At 40.3% G+C, this 18,510-nt stretch overlaps 1 protein-coding gene across 5 annotated transcripts in view; it reads left to right on the top strand.

The window, feature by feature from the left end:
• The window catches only part of RNF38 (ring finger protein 38), a 129,676-nt gene that overhangs the window by 44,205 nt on the left and 66,961 nt on the right, over positions 1 to 18,510 (top strand). For 4 of the 5 annotated variants that reach the window (XM_013993659.3, XM_013993658.3, XM_013993657.3 and 1 more), the window contains exon 2: positions 11,052 to 11,122. The exons of the other annotated variant lie outside the window; for it this stretch is intronic. In XM_013993659.3, coding sequence (XP_013849113.2) covers positions 11,052 to 11,122 — 71 coding nt within the window. The remainder of the gene's footprint in view (positions 1 to 11,051; positions 11,123 to 18,510) is intronic. 5 annotated transcript variants of the gene reach the window in all.

Here is an 18,510-nt window from a genome sequence, read left to right as displayed (position 1 = left end):
CTAGCAAAAACTTAAGGAGTTAGGCAAATCAGCCGCCTTGTTTTGAATAGAAGTGTTACTTACTATATCATTTCTTGAATTGCTGTGTGCCAGGCATTGTATTTTGAGCATTTTCATACATTTAATCTTAATAATGATCCTCACAACAACTCTGAAGTGAAATGTAAGTAGATATTATTATTCCCGCTTTAGAGATGAGGAAGGCATGTGAAATGTTAAATGGCTTGTCTGTGATCACATATTCAGTAAATGAAGGACCTGTATCTAGATCTGACTCCAGGGTTCATTCTATTCAAGAAACAACTAAAGGAATCCTTATATAGTAGAATGGATAAACAAAATGCAGTCATTCATACAATGGAATATTATTTACTCATACAAAGGAAATGAATTGATACATCCTATAACATGGATGAACCTTGCAAACAAACATTATGCTAGGTGAAAGAAGTCAATTATAAATACCACATTCTATGATTTCTTTTATATTTCATGTCCAGAATAGGCATATATATACACAGGTTAGGTTAGTGGTTTTCAGGGGCTCATGGAAGGGGAAAATGAGATAATGGCTTTGGAGTTTCTTTTTAGGATAATGAAAATGTTCTAAAATTGATTTGTGATGATTGCACAACTTTGTGTATACTTAAGACAAAACAAAACAAAAACCGCAAACATTGAATTTTACACTTTAAATGGATGAATTGTGTGGTATATGAATTCTATCTCAACAAAATTGTTTTAAACAAAACAAAACTTCTTGAGACTCTGAAATTGAATTTTCTGCCCTAGGTAGCTAGAAGTATTATTAAGGTCTTAGTATAAAAGTAAATAAGCAGCTGATCATCACTTATAGAATAAGATCGGCTTTTTCCTCACATGTTATTTATCAACATTTACCTTACATTAATAATGTCTTAAGGTGCACTAAGAGAGTTGTAAGGTTTTTTGTTTTTTTGTTTTTTGGGTTTTTTGTTTTTTTGTCTTTTTTTGGTCTTATTAGGGCTGTACCCATGGCATGTGGAGGTTCCCAGGCTAGGGGTCAAATCAGAGCTGTAGCTGCTGGCATATGCCACAGCCACAGCAACTCGGAATCTGAGCCATGTCTGCAACTTATACCGCAGTTCATAGCAACGGTAGATCCTTAACCCACTGAGCAGGAGCCAGGGATCAAACCCAAGTCCTTATGGATGCTAGTTGGGTTTGTTACCACTGATCCCCAATGGAAACTCCCTCCTGTCTTGTAAGTTTTAAGTAAAATTTCCAAAGATAGTGCAATTTGTTTTTTACGTTCATTTGGAGAAAACTTGAAACATTGAGGATTGATGAGTAAATAATGTCGGGTTTTATCTTATTTGTTTGTTTATTTTTTGTCTTTTTAGGGCCACTCCCAAGGCATATGGAAGTTCCCAGGCTAGGGGTCAAATCAATCACAGCCACAGCAACATGGGATCCGAGCCAGGTCTGTGACCTACACCACAGCTCATAGCAGCGCCAGATCCTTAGGGTTTTAACAGTTGGATGATACTTAAATCTTCGGAGCAGATATACAGAAATCTTAGTTGGTTGTAAGACTCTGAACCTTCTGGCACATTTCTTTGCAGCCGTGCCCTAGACTCTGGTATCCCAGTAGCAGTTGTACTGCAAATGATGTGATTGAAACCCAGAGAGATGATGTTCCAGAATGTGTAGCAACCTCTAGGCCAAGTATTGGATAAGGATCAATATGTTTTCATGTCCTACTGTAAAATCAGGCGCTTAAGAAAAAACGGTTTTGCTAGAGTCAAAGGAGAAGGGCCCTGGGGAAAAAAAAAAACAACAGTAAATGAGAGCAGAATCAAAATATTAGACATTAAGTGCTGAGTGTCTCTTTTTAGTATCTTTGTCAGTTATTTGGATTGTGGTGACTGATAGGTTAGTTTTCAAAAGACTGATTTGTAAAGGTTGTTAATACCTCAGAAAATGGGACCAGATTTCAAAACAATTAATTAAATTGTACAGAATACCCATTATGTGCAAGGGCCTGTACCAGTGTCCTAAAGAATCTAAAAGCATTGTAAGATCTAGCATCTTTTAGCTAAATTTTACCATCTCCTTCAGGAATTTATAAACCCATCTGCCACAATGAATGATTGAATTCTACTTTGCTAGCCAGTCTTTGGATTATAAAGGAGAATCTGACTCAGACATGACTACCATCTTGGCCACGTGTTAATCACTTGTCCTCTTTGGGATGTAGAAACTAATTGTTCCAAGCCTTGATCATCATCTTATGTACTTAACTGGTGTGTAAGAAGCCCTGGTTAGATCACTGAGGCATGAGGTTCAGTCCTTACCTGCCCAGTGCTGCCCTTCCGCCAGCCCAGGTCAGTCATCTATCCATGTCTCTACTCCCAGTTCTGTGTGTGTGTGTTTGGGAGAGGATTGGATGGAGAAGAGAGTGACTTCTTTGAGGGATTTCATGAACAAGTGCTCATAGGTTGGTCTCAAGTGCCTTCTCTTCAAGGTACTTTTGTCAGAAGCCATTATGGATTTGGACTGGAGCTTAATAACAAAATGAATGGAGTAAAGATATATCCCTGACTGCACTTAGGCTATCAGTTACGTCCTAGCACAGCACCTTAACAGTTGCCACCACGATCATCTGTGAACAAGATTTCATAAAGGAGAGAGAAGGTAATGGAGAGTCACCTCAAGAATCCTACTCATGGTCAGGGGGGTGCTTTTGGAGTCCTTTGTTTTTCTTGAGTCTGGTTGGCCCATTTGGTCTAGTATTCCTAGGGATACTGGAAGCTAGCCTTGGAACTAGGCCCCCCCCCCCTTTTTTTTTTGTCTTTTTGTTGTTGTTGTTGTTGTTGTTGCTATTTCTTGGGCCGCTCCCGCGGCATATGGAGGTTCCCAGGCTAGGGGTTGAATCGGAGCTGTAGCCACCAGCCTACACCAGAGCCACAGCAACGCGGGATCCGAGCCGCGTCTGCAACCTACACCACAGCTCACGGCAACGCTGGATCGTTAACCCACTGAGCAAGGGCAGGGACCGAACCCTCAACCTCATGGTTCCTAGTCAGATTCGTTAACCACTGCGCCACGACGGGAACTCCTAGGCCCTTTTTTAAATGACATCATGGGAACAAATCAGAAGTATAGATCAGCAAAAATAAAAAAATTTCCTTTTGTCACCCAGGTATTACCGTACTATTCACATTCTTCTCTACTTTGCTTTTTTAAGGTAACATTTTGTAAGTTTATAAGTAAGTTTTCATCTCATCTAATTTTTACCATATTCAGATTTCTCCCATTCTCTCTCAAATATCCTTTTTAACTGGTTTATTTAAACTAATATGTAATCTGGTATGCACATTGTATCTGATTATTTCCTTTAATCTCTTTTAGTCTAGCACATTTCCTATCTTTTCTTTTTCCTTCTAGAATATTAATAACACTGACTTACTGGAAGTTCCCTTGTGGCACAGCATCGTCACTGCAGTGTCTGTGGTCACTGCAGTGACTCGGGTTCAGTCCCCGGCCTGAGAACTTCCATGGCCTAAATAAATAATAAAAACACTGACTTACTGAGAACTTCTGCAAAACCAACTTTGGTTTTTTGGGTTTTTTTGTTGTTGTTGTTTGTTTTTTAGGGCCTCACTCATGTCAAGTGTAATTTCCCAGGCTAGGAGTCAAATTGGAGCTACAGCTGTCGGCCTAAGCCATAGGCACTGCAGCACCAGATCTGAGCTGCATCTTCAATTTACACCACAGCTCACAGCAATGCCATATCCTTAACCCACTGAGCATGGCCAGGAATTGAATCCATATCCTCGTGGATACTAGTTGGGTTCATTATTACTGAGCCACAACGGGAACTCCTATGGAACCAACTTTGGATGTGCTGATTGCTTCTTGTTATATCGTTTGTTTTTCTTTTGGAGGGGACGAGATGGGGGGCTGAGCCCTGGCATGCAGAAGTTCCAGGGCAGGATGGAACCTGTGCCATAGCAGTGACAATGCCGGATCCTTAATCTCCTGAGCCATGAGGAAGTTCCATTGTTGTTTGTTCTTATATCCCCTGTAAACTGGCAATCACATCCATTGATTTGATGAAGCTGATTTTTTATTTGAATGCCAAACAGAATGTGTCTGATTTTCAGTGTCTGATGCTAAGATTAGCCTTTGGATTAAGATGATGAAATTTGATCTTTTTACCTTGTAGTTAGGTTCTCCCTGCAACTACAGCTAACCAGTGTAGTGTTACTTTGGCTAGTGTTACTTTGGCACTTTACGAACCCCCATCAGCCATTCACCTAATGATTTTAGCCTAATTGGTAACTTACCTGAATCAACAGTTTTATGGGGTTTGCAAAAAATGATGTTTTCTAATTTGAAATTCCTTCTATATGTTTTAGCTGGCTTCTGTAATGTAGAACTGGGGCTGTTCAGTAACTGTAAACGGTGTGATAAATGCATGATTTTTTGGTTTTAATTACCAAGTTTTTAAAGTAAGAAGCTGTTTTTATGGATACTTCCAGAAGTAGCAGTTGAGGAGTTCCCGTCATGGCTCAGTGGTTAACGAGCCTGACTAGCATCCACGAGAACACAGGTTCGATCCCTGGCCTCCCTCAGTGGGTTAAGGATATGGTGTTGCCATGAGTTGTGGTGTAGGTTGCAGACTCCACTTGGATCTGATGTTGCTGGGACTGTGGTGTAGGCCAGAGGCTACAGCTCTGATTTGACACCTAGCCTGGGAACCTAAATACGCTGTGGGGGAGGCCATAAAAAAAAGAAGAAGTAATACTTGATGTTTTGCTCCCCGTCCCCACCTTTAAAGTAGGGGACTCTCACATTTACATTGATACTGTGTGTTTTGGTCAGCTATAGTCTTGTTTTATTTTGTTTTAATGCTTAAACTGGTAAAACTTTGGCCAGTGAGAGCTGCCTCTTTTGGTCTTGCAGGGCAGGTCTCAGAAAACATGTGGTTCTTACTTAGGTTGGTGCCCCATTTTCCAAGTTTATACTTAACACCTTCACTTTGTTTTTTTTGTTTGTTTGTTTTGTTTTGTTTTGGCTGTACACATGGTATGCAGAAGTTCCCAGGCGCAGAATTGAACCCAAGCCACAGCAGTGACAGTGCTGGATCCTTAACCTGCTGTGCCATCAGGGAGCTCCAAAACCTTCACTTTTAAACCCTCAAATCTTTTTTTACTTTTTCAACATGTTTGTTACTTACATTACTTTGTATAATCCAAGATTCCCTAGATTTTAAAAAAATTTTTAAAGATTTAAATTTTTTCCATTGTAGTTGATTTACAGGGTTCTGTCAGTTTCTACTGTACAGCAGTGTCCCAGTCATATATATATATATATATTCTTTTTCTCACATTATCCTCCATTGTGTTCTATCATAAGTGACTAGATGTAGTTCCCAGCGCTGTACAGCTCGATGTCATTCTTATCTACTCCAAGCACAATAGTTTGCATCGATTAACTCCAAACTCCCAGTCCATCCCACTCCCTTCCCCCTTGGCAACCACAAGTCTGTTCTCCAAGTCCATGAGTTTCTTTTCTGTGGAAAAGTTCATTTCTGCCATATATTAGATTCCAGATATAAATGATATCATATGATATTTGTCTTTCTGACTTCACTTAGTATGAGACTCTCTAGTTCTATCTATGTTGCTGCAAATGGCATTATTTTGTTCTTTTTTGTGACTGACCTGTATTCCATTGTGTATGTGTACCACATCTTCTTAAGTCATTCATCTGTTGATGGACGTTTAGGTTGTTTCCATGTCTTGGCTATTGTGAATAGCGTTGCAGTGAACACATGGGTGCATGTATCTTTTTCAGTGAAAGTTTTGTCTGGATATATGCCCAAGAGTGGGATTGCTGGGTCATATGGTAGTTTTATGTAGTTTTTTGAGGTAGCTCCACACTGTTTTCCATAGTGGTTGTACCAATTTATATTCCCACCAACAGCGTAGGAATAAAGCCTCAAATCTTTGTTTCAGAGATCACAGGCTGCTAGCTGTTGAGTCTACAAAATGCTTAAGAGAGGCCCGCTTCATACTTCTAGATTAACAAACTTCTATTACAGTGCAAACCCCATCTCAGATGTGCACGTTGAGGAATAATTCTAACAGTGCTTAAAGTGCTACATTTTCATGACAACTTAAAGAGGCTAACCACTTTTAAAGGGATATGCACATTTTGCTCAAGTCTCTGCATTTTGATTTTGTGGTTAATGACTCTTACTTTTTATACCCAGGTTTCAAGCAATACATGTATATCTCAGAAATGTTTTTCTGCTGATGTTTTACAACATTTTAAATGTATTTTGCTTATTTATTTATTCATTTATTTATTTATTACAAAGCCGTATGCAGAAGAGTTTCACTTACATTCCAGCTGTCCTTGAGACAACATGTTACTTGGAAAACCACACTGCATGTCAACAAAGGGGATGTGAGTTCTGGATGGTCCACATTATTGCAAGAAAGAGTGGTTTACGGTATTTTTTTTGACAGTTTTCTAAGTATATTACATGCTAGCATGATGATATGCTACTGGTGTGTTTACTGTATTTTAGTTTCCTTTTAGGGAAGAAGTGGTAGGAGATATGATCAGAAAGGTCTAGGATAGCCAGGTCATGTGAGACCTTGGACCAAGGAGTAAGGGCTTTGAATTTTATTTTGGTTGAGACAAGGAACCAGGGTTTTCAGAGGAGTGACATGATCCATCTGAACCATGAAAAGAGTCAGTCACACTACTTTTTTTTTTTTCCCAGTCACACTACTACATGGAGAATAGACTGGGGAGGAGGAACGGAAAGTTCATGGGGAAAGAGTGGAACTAAGGAGACCAGTTAGGAAACTGTTGGTTGCCTTAGTCTAGGTTTTGGCCTGGGTAGCAGAAATGGAGATGATGCTAATTAGTTACATTTCAGGCACATTTTTAAAGTGGGACCAACAGGATTTGCCAGCTCTTAAATGTATGTGAGTTGAAGAAGAAGCCAAGGGTTTTGGCCAAGCAGCTGGTGAATAGTTCTGCTATTAACTGGAATTGGAGGTAGGTTTAGAGAAGAGCACAAGCTCACTTTTGGACATGTTATGTTTGAGTTACTGCTTAGCTGTCTAAGTGATACTGAATAGGTAGCAGGATATAAAAATTGGTTGGGATCACTAAAGTAGTGAATATAGATGGAAAAGAGAAGTCTGAGGATTGATCTTTAGGACATTCCATCCAACCTTTAGAAATTCAGGAGATGAGAATCCAGCAAATAGGACTGAGAACTTGTAGCCAGTGTTAAAGGAAGCTTTCCTGAGGCCAAGTGAAGAACAGAGTCTCACAAAGGAGAATGAGGTCAGTCGGGTCAAATACTGCCAAGTAGATGCAGAAAGACGAGGATTCAGAATTGACTGTTGGATTTTGCAGTATAGTGTCTCTGGGAACGTGACCAATAGTGTCTCTGTTTTACTTCACTGTCTTGCCCTTGTGGACCAAAAGCACTAGCTGATAGTCTTGGCAGTTGCTCTACCTTCCACCACTGTTTCAACCTCAACCTCTTTGTGTTCCTAGTTCTAAACTTTGGGCTCCATGCCCTCCCTTCTAACTTGAGTCCTCACTTCCATTTTCTTTCTCTGATTTCACATATTTTTGTCTGACTCTTCCTAGGATGTTGCATAATGCTTCTGATCTAGTTTGTTCTTCTGGTCCCAGGATCTTCTAACTAAAGTAGGGTTGTATGGCATGTGTTAATTCCAATATAAGTCTTGGGTCCTATTCAGATGAAGTTTATAGGCCCCTTTCCAGGAGATTATTATTATTATTATTACTTTTTTTTTTTTTAGGGCTGCACCCATGACATATGGAAGGAAGTTCCCAGGCTAGGGGTCACATCAGAGCTGTAGTTGCTAGTCTATGCCACAGCCACTGCCACAGCCAAACCCGATCCAAGCCATGTCTGTGACCTAATGCTGGATCCCTAACCCACTGAGCGAGGCCAGGGGTTGAACCTGTGTCCTCATGGATGCTAATCAGATTTGTTTCCACTGAGCTATAATGGGAACTCCCGAGAAAAAAAAATTTATTTTTTTTTAAGTTGCTGCACCTGCGGCATATGGAAGTTCACGGGCCAGGGATTGAATCTGAGCCATAGCTGCCACCTACACCACAGCTATGGCAACACTAAATCCTTTAACCCACTGTGCAGGGCCAGGGATTGAACCTGCACCCCAGCAGCAACCTGAGCCACTGCAGTGGGATTCTTAACCCACTGCACCACAGCAGGAACTCCCAGAAGAATATTTTTAATTGCATAAAATAAGGTAGTGAAATTACAAAGGAAACCAGTCATACTGAAATATAATTATCAAAATATTAAAAACTAATTTGTGATAAAATATATATGCATCCCTTATTAATTAATTAAATAACACATTCTAGCCTAATAGCTGTTATAAACTCAAAGTACTGTGATAAGTGTAAATGATATTTCATTATACTTCCAGTAACTGTATTGTATGAAAATATATGTGGTATTATTATTAGGGACAGAGTCACAGGTATTGTCAGTCCTCATGTGGTTTGTTGTTATATTTATAATAGAGTGGATTTTTACATTTCGGTTTCAAGTTAATGAAAATAAGAATAAAATTTTATACTCATGTAAGTCTTGGGTCCTAGGTAAAGAACCACAGGGAGAACTGTCAGGCTGGTGTGAGCAGAGCACTGAGTGCTTACAAGACAGAAGAACAAGCCCTGTCTGCCTGGAAGCACACTGCCACATTCCCCATGGGGAGGATTCGGACATAAACTTTGTACCTGGAGTAGTAGAGTGCAAGGGAGGCTCTTGAGCAGGAATAATAGCTTTATAAAATGTATTTGAAAAAAATCAGAAAAATTAAAAGTGGTTAAACACTGTCACTTAATGTAGTATTTTGGCTAGATTCTTTCAATTTTCGAAAATTGGACCCTTTATTTTAGTATAGAAGGTTTCTTCTTTTGCTGCTGTGTACTTTCTCTGACTTGCGTATGCAAAGTTGCCATAAGATTTTTGTTTTATTCTCAGGAGTTCAGTTCGATCTATCTATATCCTTTGTGTTAGGGAGCCGAGACAGCTGAAGAGGGAAGCTAGCTGTGCTTGTGTGCATTCATTTGCCCCTAGGATGCCTCTGCATTGGGTCTTTCCCTTAGTATTCTAAGGTATTCTGATAGTCCAGTGAAAAGGTCAAACAGAAACCCTACTCATTTTATTTTTATTTATTTTTTTTAATTTTGTAATGATTTTTATTTTTTTCATTATAGCTGGTTTACAGTGTTCTGTCAATTGTCTACTGTACAGCAAGGTGACCCAGTCACACATACATGTATACATTCTTTTTTCTCACATTGTCATGCTCCATCGTAAGTGACTAGATACAGTTCCCAGTGCTATACAGCAGGATCTCATTGTTTTTTGTTTTTTTTGGTCTTTTTGCCAATGTAACATCCACACGTAGCAGTGGTATGTCTTCTTAGGGTCAACTAAACACACACGGAGTTCCCATTGTGGCTCAGCTGGTTCGAAATCCAACTAGTATCCATGAGAATGCACGTTCAATCCCTGGTCTTGCTAAGCGGGTTAAAGGATTCAGTGTTGCTGTGAGCTGTGGCGTAGGTCTTGGATTTGGTGCGAATCTGGCGTTGTTGTGGTGTAGGCTATTGCCATGGTGTAGGCTGTTGCCATGGTGTAGGCTGGCAGCTGAAGCTCCGATTTGACCCCTAGCCTGGGTGCAATGGGTGTGGCCCTAAAAAGGCAAAAAATAAAAATAAACACTTACAGGTTCAGACTAGTAAAACCACCATAGGTCTCAGTAGGCAGCACTATTCAGCAGGATAGAAACTATTAACTTGTCAGTAAGATGGTGGGAATCCTTGCTGCAATTCATTCTCTCTGAAATGCTCTTCTCACAGCTTCAGTTGAAAGAGATGAGATCTGTATTGGGTGGTGCAGAGAACTCCATGGGCATAGTTTCTAAGGTCTTCTGCCAGGGACGTGATTAAATATTTACACGTCATCACACTCAAGAGAAGTTCAAAAACAGGGCTTCCTACTGGGTGTCCATTAGTAAACTGTGGTTTACTCATTTGGTGATTCCTATCATAAGCAATGTTACCAGGTAACATAGTTGGCATACTGTCTTAATCTGGTTAACAGGGATTAACCCAGGGTCAAATGCACATACATAAGAAGGAGTATTGGTCATCTTTGGTCCACAGACATGTGTGCTGATTTTTTATTTATGCCTTCTTATTTTAGTATCTTTCAGAAGATTTTTTTCTTACTCTAAGACTGTTTTTTAAATCTGTATTTTCTTTTAAAATCGTTTTTTTATGTTTATATAGATCTTTGAGTCATCATATTCTGTATGGTGATGCATAAACTAAAACTTTTTTCCAAATTGCTTATCAGTTGTTCCAATCATTTATTGGTCATTTGTTTTCCTCTTGGTTAGAAATGTCACTGTTGTCTTAGAGCAGTTATTAGGAGATAGGTCTTCAAATTAACAAAGGGTTCGGTATATTAAAAATACATACTTTCTAAAGTAATTAAAAACCTATGTATAGTCTTTTATATTGTGTTTTAGATGGTATTATTTGTATGCAGAGAATTTATAGGGTCAGTTTTTTTCTCCAAGAAATTATATGTAGTCTGAAAAGCAGGACACTTTTTTCCAAATAGAAGTTTGCCTAATTAAAGGCTGTTATGCTCATCTAGGTGGGCTTATTCCAAAAACTAACGTCTCAGTATAGTAGAAAGTGGTGATTTAAGGGTTTGAATAATGGGGTTCTGGTTTCAGATGTGCCATTTCACTGACTGCTACTTTGTGCAAGTCAGTCTCTCTGTGTTTTGTTTTGCTCAGTAAAACTGCACGAATAACAGTCCCTGTCCTGCCTACTTCCGAGTATTGTTGAGGATTGGATGGGATGATGCATATAAAGGCACTTTTAATTGGAAAGCAGTTTAAATGTAAGGAATTTATTGCACCTTAACTTTTCCTCCCTTTCTTTTGTAGGTAGTGTTGGTGCTTCTTTTCAGTGCCAGTCCATCCATCACGACCACATTTGTCATGATGACAGTGACAAGGTGAGGTCCGTGTTGATGTCTACAATGGTGAAAATGCATGTTGCCTTTATATCTCTGGATTCACTTACATAACTCTGGACATAGGGCCAGGAGAGTGTGACAATGTTCAGATGCAGAGAGCCTTGCTGATTTGTGTGCCAGATTATTAGGCTCTTCCAGAAAACGTGCGGATAATTCCCAGGAGGTGGGCTGGACTCCTGATAAACCTTCTGTTTATTTCCTTACTGCCATCCCTGTCTCCCTCACTGTGTTTCCTCTTCCTTCTTAGCCTGGATGGATTATGTTAACATATGAGCAGGTGCTCCCAAAAGCCAATAACTCTCTCAGCAGTTTGTGTCTGAATTTTCCATTTTGAAATATCTTAGACATTCCGATTTGGTTTGTAGTTGATTATATTATACGTCTTCATATACTTAGCTTTTGGCTCTGTTTCCAAAGCCCAATTTAAATGTTGAGGATTGAGAATGGAACCTGTCTGATTCAGGCAAAAGAAGCCAGCTTTGGGCCTGTTTTGTTAAAGTAGGTCCAGACTTGCAGTTTGTTTCATTTTGGTATTTTGCTTCTGTTCTTTTTACCTCTAAAGACACTGGTCTTTGGGGGCTTTCCAGTATTCATCAGCACCCTTGATGGCCCAGCCCTTCATACTAATATGGGCCTGCTGTTTGGAACCTCTGGCTGCTGCTGTTGGATGGGCTTAAATTTAGTCTTTTCCATCATCAGTTTCCAGTGTTCCCTCCCATTTCCTATGTCTTATGTAGGAATGTATCACTCCTTCAGTAGTTTCCCCAGGCAGACCAATCCAAGTTATGTTTTTCTCTGTTGCTTTAATCAAGATCCTCCTCCCTCATCCTGTTGGAACTCAGTCAAGAAGTTGGCTGATCATTGGGATTTTCCAAATGGCCTTCTTTGTTTTGTATGTTGATCCCTCTGTCTTCGTGAGCTCTGCTCAGTCAGATTTCAGTCTGTTTACAGAGAGAATGGTATGCTTTTAGCATTCCAGATTCTTTCTTTTTATTAAAGTAATCCAGAGGCATGGGTTTAACTTTTAACTTCTTATTGAAACAAGCCACTGAAAGGGACTTCTGGGCTGTATAACTAGCTCCCTAAAATTCTGTAAACCACAGATTTTAGAAATGAGCATTTGAAAATAAGACCGATGATAGAAAAGGCAAAAATCCATCAGTAATATTACAAACCATTGTGTTTCATAATTGTTAAGATGTTTGGGAGGTTAAATTTCCTTTCCCCTGCCAAATGTAATGTGCCTCCACCTGTGTAATGTGTTCATTTATGGTGGAGATGCTGTGTTTTGTCTAGGCTTAGAGTCTAGAGGTGAGATTTCTATCCACCTCTGCCAGATACTTTGCATCTACTTTAAAATGGTTTTCCTCCTACTTTCTGAATGTCTGTGTGACTAATTTTGTGCTTTTATGATAAGGGATCTTTTCTGAAATACACAGGGTGGAGACAAGAAAAGTTTTAAGGGATTTTGTCACCTGATCAGCAGATCAGAGAACTGTCAGAAACTGCTCTCCTCTCTCTCCAGCCTACCATGAATATATTGATGATTGTTTCCCAGAGGGAAACTGAGAGAATGGATGAGTCTCTTAACTATATTTATGATTTATTCAACTGATTCAGTTAGCAAATAATACTTGTTGGTTGGCAGCTATAATTCTTGGCGCTTAGGGAATACATCAGGATCCAAAACAAGGATTGCTGTTTTTTCATGAGTATTCAGTCTGAGGAGGTAGGCAATAAAAATAAACATAATACATAAATTATGTAGTATACTACAATAAGCACAGCAGGTGTTCACTGATGGCTCAGTGTGTTAAGGATCCAGTGTTGTCACTGCTGTGGCTCTGGTCACTGCTATGGCGAGGATTTGACCCCTGGCCCAGGAACTTCTACATGCTTTGGGCGTGGCCAAAAAAACTAAAAAAATTATACAAAAAGTGTATTATATTAAAAAAGTGTACAGCAGAATAAGTGGGATATTATAATTATTATGGATAATAATAAGATATTATTCTGGGGAGGAGAGTAGTGGATTGGATAAGAATCAAATCTCGGAAGTTCCCATTGTGGCTTAGGGGGTTAAGACCCTAACGTAGTGTCTGTGAGGATGCGGGTTTGATTCCTGGCCTTGCTCAGTGGGTTAAAGATCTGCCATTGCTGTGGCTGTGGCATAGGCCAGCACTTGCAGCTCTGATTTGACCCCAACCTAGGAACTTCCATATGCTGCATGTGCAGCCATAAAGAAAAAGAAAGAATCAAATCTCTTATGTTTGTAGCAGCTTCTGACTTCTTTTCTATAATAAAAAGGTATTGGTTTTGCAAAAGCAACACAAGACATGCTGCCTGATACATACCACTTGAATATGTGTGTGTTCTGTCTCTCTCTCTCTCTTACTCACTCTGAGAATTGAAGGTATTATAGAACATAGCTCATTCAACCCCCTTATTAAAATAAACTTGGAAGATTTGACCCCAGTGGGAGAATGGCCTTGTTCAAGAGTTGCCCTGGAGTGCTAAAGCTAGATGAGATCTTCTGTCCCTAATAGAAGCCACATGAAATAATCGTTTGGCTATTCTGAACAAATTGTCAAAACACATACATGTTGATGCATTGCTTATGACTCAGCTTTCAGGCATGGTCCATTTCTCAGATTTGGGGACAAGAGGCGATTTTTCTTAAAAGTTGTCTGATTTTTTTGGTCTTTTTTTTTTTTTTTGGTCTTTCTAGGGCCACACCCATGAGATATGGAGCTTCCCAAGCTAGGGGTCAAATCAGAGCTACAGTTGCCAGCATATGCTGTAGCCACAGCCACAGCCACTCAGGATCCAAGCCGCATCTTCAACCTATACCACAGCTTGTGGCACCGCTGGATCCCTAACCCACTGAGCAAGGCCAGGGATCAAACCTGCATCCTCATGGATACTAGTTGGGTTTGTTAACTACTGAGCCACAACGGGACCTCCCAAAAGTTGTCTGAATTTTACCAATTCATGTGTGATTGGGATGGAACCAGGGTCAGGCAAGGAGAAAGAGGACCAGTTAATTTGTTGGACCTTCCTTCTGCAACCTTAGAAATGCTAGTAAATCCCCAAATGCCATGGTTTGGCCTGTTTTCCAACTTAAGTTTCTTTGGTGGTGTACATTGTCTGTAACCTGCAGTGCTGGAAGGAACTGATTCCAACTCTGAGGTTTATTGTTAAATACTGTTGAGTTACATACTCTCATGTTATCAGTTTATACTGGTCACAACAATTCATATAAGCCTTCTAGCAATATTTTTTATATTCATTCATAATATCTTACCTTATAATTTCCAGGTAGCAAACCCTTATTATATATTTGAGTACCTACTATAAGCATTGTTCTAGGTATGAGAGACAGTGCTTTGAACAAATGGACAGGAATCCTTACTCTGTGGAGCTTGCTCTCTCTGTAAGTGGGTTAGAGAGATGGCAAGCCAATAAATAAAGATATTGTTAGTTCATTTGTGCTATGGAGAATAACAAATCAGGGAAAGAATATAGGAGTATAAGAAGAAATAGGGGTTGCTTTATCCCCATTTATAGGTGAAGAATGTAAGACGTAGATTAAGTAATTTGCACAAGGCTACCCAGTTGGTAAGCAGTAAAACTGGGATTCAGGAGTTCCCACTGTGGCACACAAGTTAAGGATCCAGCATTGCTGCAGTGTGGCATAGGTTGCAGCTGTGTCTCAGATTTGATCCCTGGCCTGGGAACTTGCATATGCTGTGGTTAGAGCCAAAAACAAAACAAAAAAACTGGGATTCAAACCCAAGCTACTTAACTCCAGAGTCTATATTTTACCATTTGAAGAAATTCATTTGTAATTTACCTTTACCCACTCAACTCTGACATGCTTAGAGAAAAACAGAAGTTCAAGTGGAGAAGGCCCTGGAGAATCACAGTGAAGCCGAGTCAGTTGGCAGGCAGTCTGCCTGTCAGTTTTTTCTTGCACAGCTCCTTTTGGCCTCCATTGTGATTCACGACTATTTGTTATTCTAGGCTTCTCTAATCTGACCCCCTGCCCTGCTTCATACTGCACCCTCGATATATAGAAGTTCCCAGACTAGGGTTGAGCCACAATGGGAACTCTTGTGCTTCTTTATAAGAAACCTCACATTGTGTGTTGCTATATTGTACAGATCAAATGTGATGGTTACGTAGACGTGCTTTAAAAGTATAAAGTATACTACAAAAATGTGATTGTGATCACAAATTTATTTTTCACTTAGATACTGTTATCCTGACTCAACTAATGTCACCTTGGGATTAAATAGTTATATCTTCACAGAGAGAACAAGCTTGGCATTTGGCATAGGGTTGGGGTGTGGTGGGGGAGGATTATGTCTGTCCTGATTATGAGATAAAACATTTTACAGTTTCAGAAAAGGAGACCATTCTTTCAGGTGAGATGAATTTATTTGTAGCCTCAATGGTGCACTTTTCCAGAGTGGCCTGGTCTTCTAGGATGGCTGGCCATTTGCGAAAGTGAAATGGGAGAATTCTTTCTAAACTGCGTGTACATGAATGGCTACTCAGAGCAGAAATCTCTTCTGGCCAAAACTTTGTTGTGCTACCCTTCAGTCCATTTGTCACAGAAGAAAGCACCAATCCAGTTTGTGCCCAGGAATCCCACACAGACTACTTTCAGAAAGGTTGTAAATGTGCTACTGGCTTTTATTCCATTACTTTCTACTTCCTTTTATCTTGATCTTTAAATTTTTAGTTTTTTAAAAATTATGTTTTGATTTTAAAAAGATATACATTGCTACCTTCAACCTCTCTCCTCAGAAGTAATGGCAAATTTTTTTTTTTTTTTTTTTTTAATTTTGCTTTTTAGGGCCTCACCTGGGGCACGTGAAAGTTCCTAGGCTAGGGGCTGAATCAGAGCTGCAGCTGCTTCCCTGCGCCACAGCAACACAGGATCCATAACCCACTGAGCAAGGCCAGGGAGAGAACCTGAGTCTTCATGGATACTAGTTGGGTTCTTAACCCACTGAGTCACAATGGGAACTCCTGGAACTTTAACAGAATTTTTTAGTTACATTTGTATAAAATAATTCTCTTCTTTGCAAACAGTGGTTTTTAGTATATTCAAAGAGTTCAACTATCTCTACTTTCTAACTTTCTTTTTTAAAATTTTATTTATTTATTTTTTGACTGTGCCCTCAGCAGGTGGAAGTTCCTGGGCCAGGGATTGAATCTGTGCCATAGCAGTGACCTAAGCCACCACAGTGACAATGCCAGATCCTTAACCCACTGTGCCGCAAGAGAACTCCTCTACCATCTAATTTTAGAACACTTTAATCACCCCCCCCCAAAAAAATCCCATACCCATTAGCAGTCGCTCCCCATTATTCCTTCCCTCTCCAGCTCCCGGCAGTCACTAATCTTTCTATCTCTATGGATTTGCCTGTTCTGCACATTTCATATAAATGAAATCAAACAATGTGTGGCCTTTTGTGTCTGACTTCTTTCACTTAGCATGATGATTACATGATTTGTCCATGTTGTAGCATGAATCAGTACTTCTTCTCCCTTTTTATGAGTGAATAATATTCCATTGCATGGGCCTAGCACATTTTGTTTATCCATTTACCTGTTAGTGGATATGTTTCCTGTTTTTTGTTTTTAATCTTTTTGCCTTTTTTTTTTTTTTTTTTTTTGTCTTTTGTTGTTGTTGTTGTTGTTGTTGTTGCTATTTCTTGGGCCGCTTCCGCAGCATATGGAGGTTCCCAGGCTAGGGGTCGAATTGGAGCTGTAGCTACCAGCCTACGCCAGAGCCACAGCAACTCGGGATCCGAGCCGCGTCTGCAACTTACACCACAGCTCACGGCAACGCCGTATCGTTAACCCACTGAGCAAGGGCAGGGATCGAACCCGCAACCTCATGGTTCCTAGTTGGATTCGTTAACCACTGCGCCACGACGGGAACTCCCTTTTTGCCTTTTCTAGGGCTCCTCCCGTGGCACATGGAGGTTCCCCAGGCTAGGGGTCTAATCGGCGCTGTAGCCACCAGCCTACGCCACAGCCACAGAAATGCAGGATCCGAGCCGCATCTGCAACCTACACCACAGCTCACGGCAACGCCGGATCCTTAACCCACTGAGTAATGCCAGGGATCGAACCCACAACCTCATGGTTCCTAGTCAGATTCATTAACCACTGAGGCACGACGGGAACTCCTGTTTCCATGTTTTGATTATTATGAATAACACTGTTGTGAAATTTGCCTGTAAGTAAGTTTTTATTTATTGTCACATGATTTTTTTTTTTTTTTTTTTTTTTTTTTGTCTTTTGTCTTTGTTGTTGTTGTTGTTGTTGCTATTTCTTGGGCCGCTCCCGCGGCATATGGAGGTTCGCAGGCTAGGGGTTAAATCAGAGCTGTAGCCACCAGCCTACGCCAGAGCCACAGCAACGCGGGATCCGAGCCGCGTCTGCAACCTACACCACAGCTCACGGCAACGCCAGATCCTTAACCCACTGAGCAAGGGCAGAGACCGAACCCGCAACCTCATGGTTCCTAGTCGGATTCGTTAACCACTACGCCACAACGGGAACTCCTATTGTCACATGATTTTTAACATGCCGAGGAGCTGCCAAATTTTCCAAAGTGGCTGTGCCGTTTTGTATTCCAGCAAATGCTTGAGGGTTCCAGTTTCTTCATGTCCTTACTAACACTTTTTTTTTTATGGCCACACCTGTGGCATATAGGAAGTTCCCAGGCTAGGGGGTCTAAGTGGAGCTACAGCTGCCAGCCACAGCTACAGCAACACCATATCCAAGCCGCATCTGCATCCTACACCACAGCTCACCGAAACTCAGGCTCCTTTAACCCACTGAGCAAGGCCAGGAATGGAACTGTATCCTCATGAATAGCAGTCAGGTTTGTCACCAGTGAGCCACAATGGGAACTCTGCTAACGCTTTTTTTTTTGCAGCTGTCTTTTAAATTATAGCTATTGTAGTGTGAAGTGGCATCTTATTTCTTTATTTTTTTGCCATACCCGTGGCATGTGGAAGTTCCTGTGCCAGGGATCAAACCCATGTCACAGCTGTAGCCAGAGCCATAGCAGTGACAACAGGAGATCCTTGACCCACTGAGCCATGAGGGAACTCCTTGTTGAGGTTTTAATTTGCATTTCTCTAATGGCTAAGTATGCTGAGCATCTTTTTATATGTTAATCAGCCATTCCTAACTTTCAGGTCAGTTAAAACAAAGTCGCTTAAAGACCTTCTATTGTTCTTGCACATTATGTGTAAAAAAAAAAAACAAAAAACAAAAAACAAAAAACAAATCTCCCCATGACCCATATTCATTAGAGAAATATGGGTAAACAGAAATAG

This window comes from Sus scrofa, chromosome 1 (genome assembly GCF_054392235.1).
Source record: "Sus scrofa isolate SSC_HxYL_T2T_F1_AM1 chromosome 1, Sscrofa_HxYL_maternal_Yorkshire_Landrace_v2.0, whole genome shotgun sequence".
Taxonomy (NCBI): Eukaryota; Metazoa; Chordata; class Mammalia; order Artiodactyla; family Suidae; genus Sus; species Sus scrofa.
This window is presented reverse-complemented; position numbering and strand designations above follow the sequence as displayed.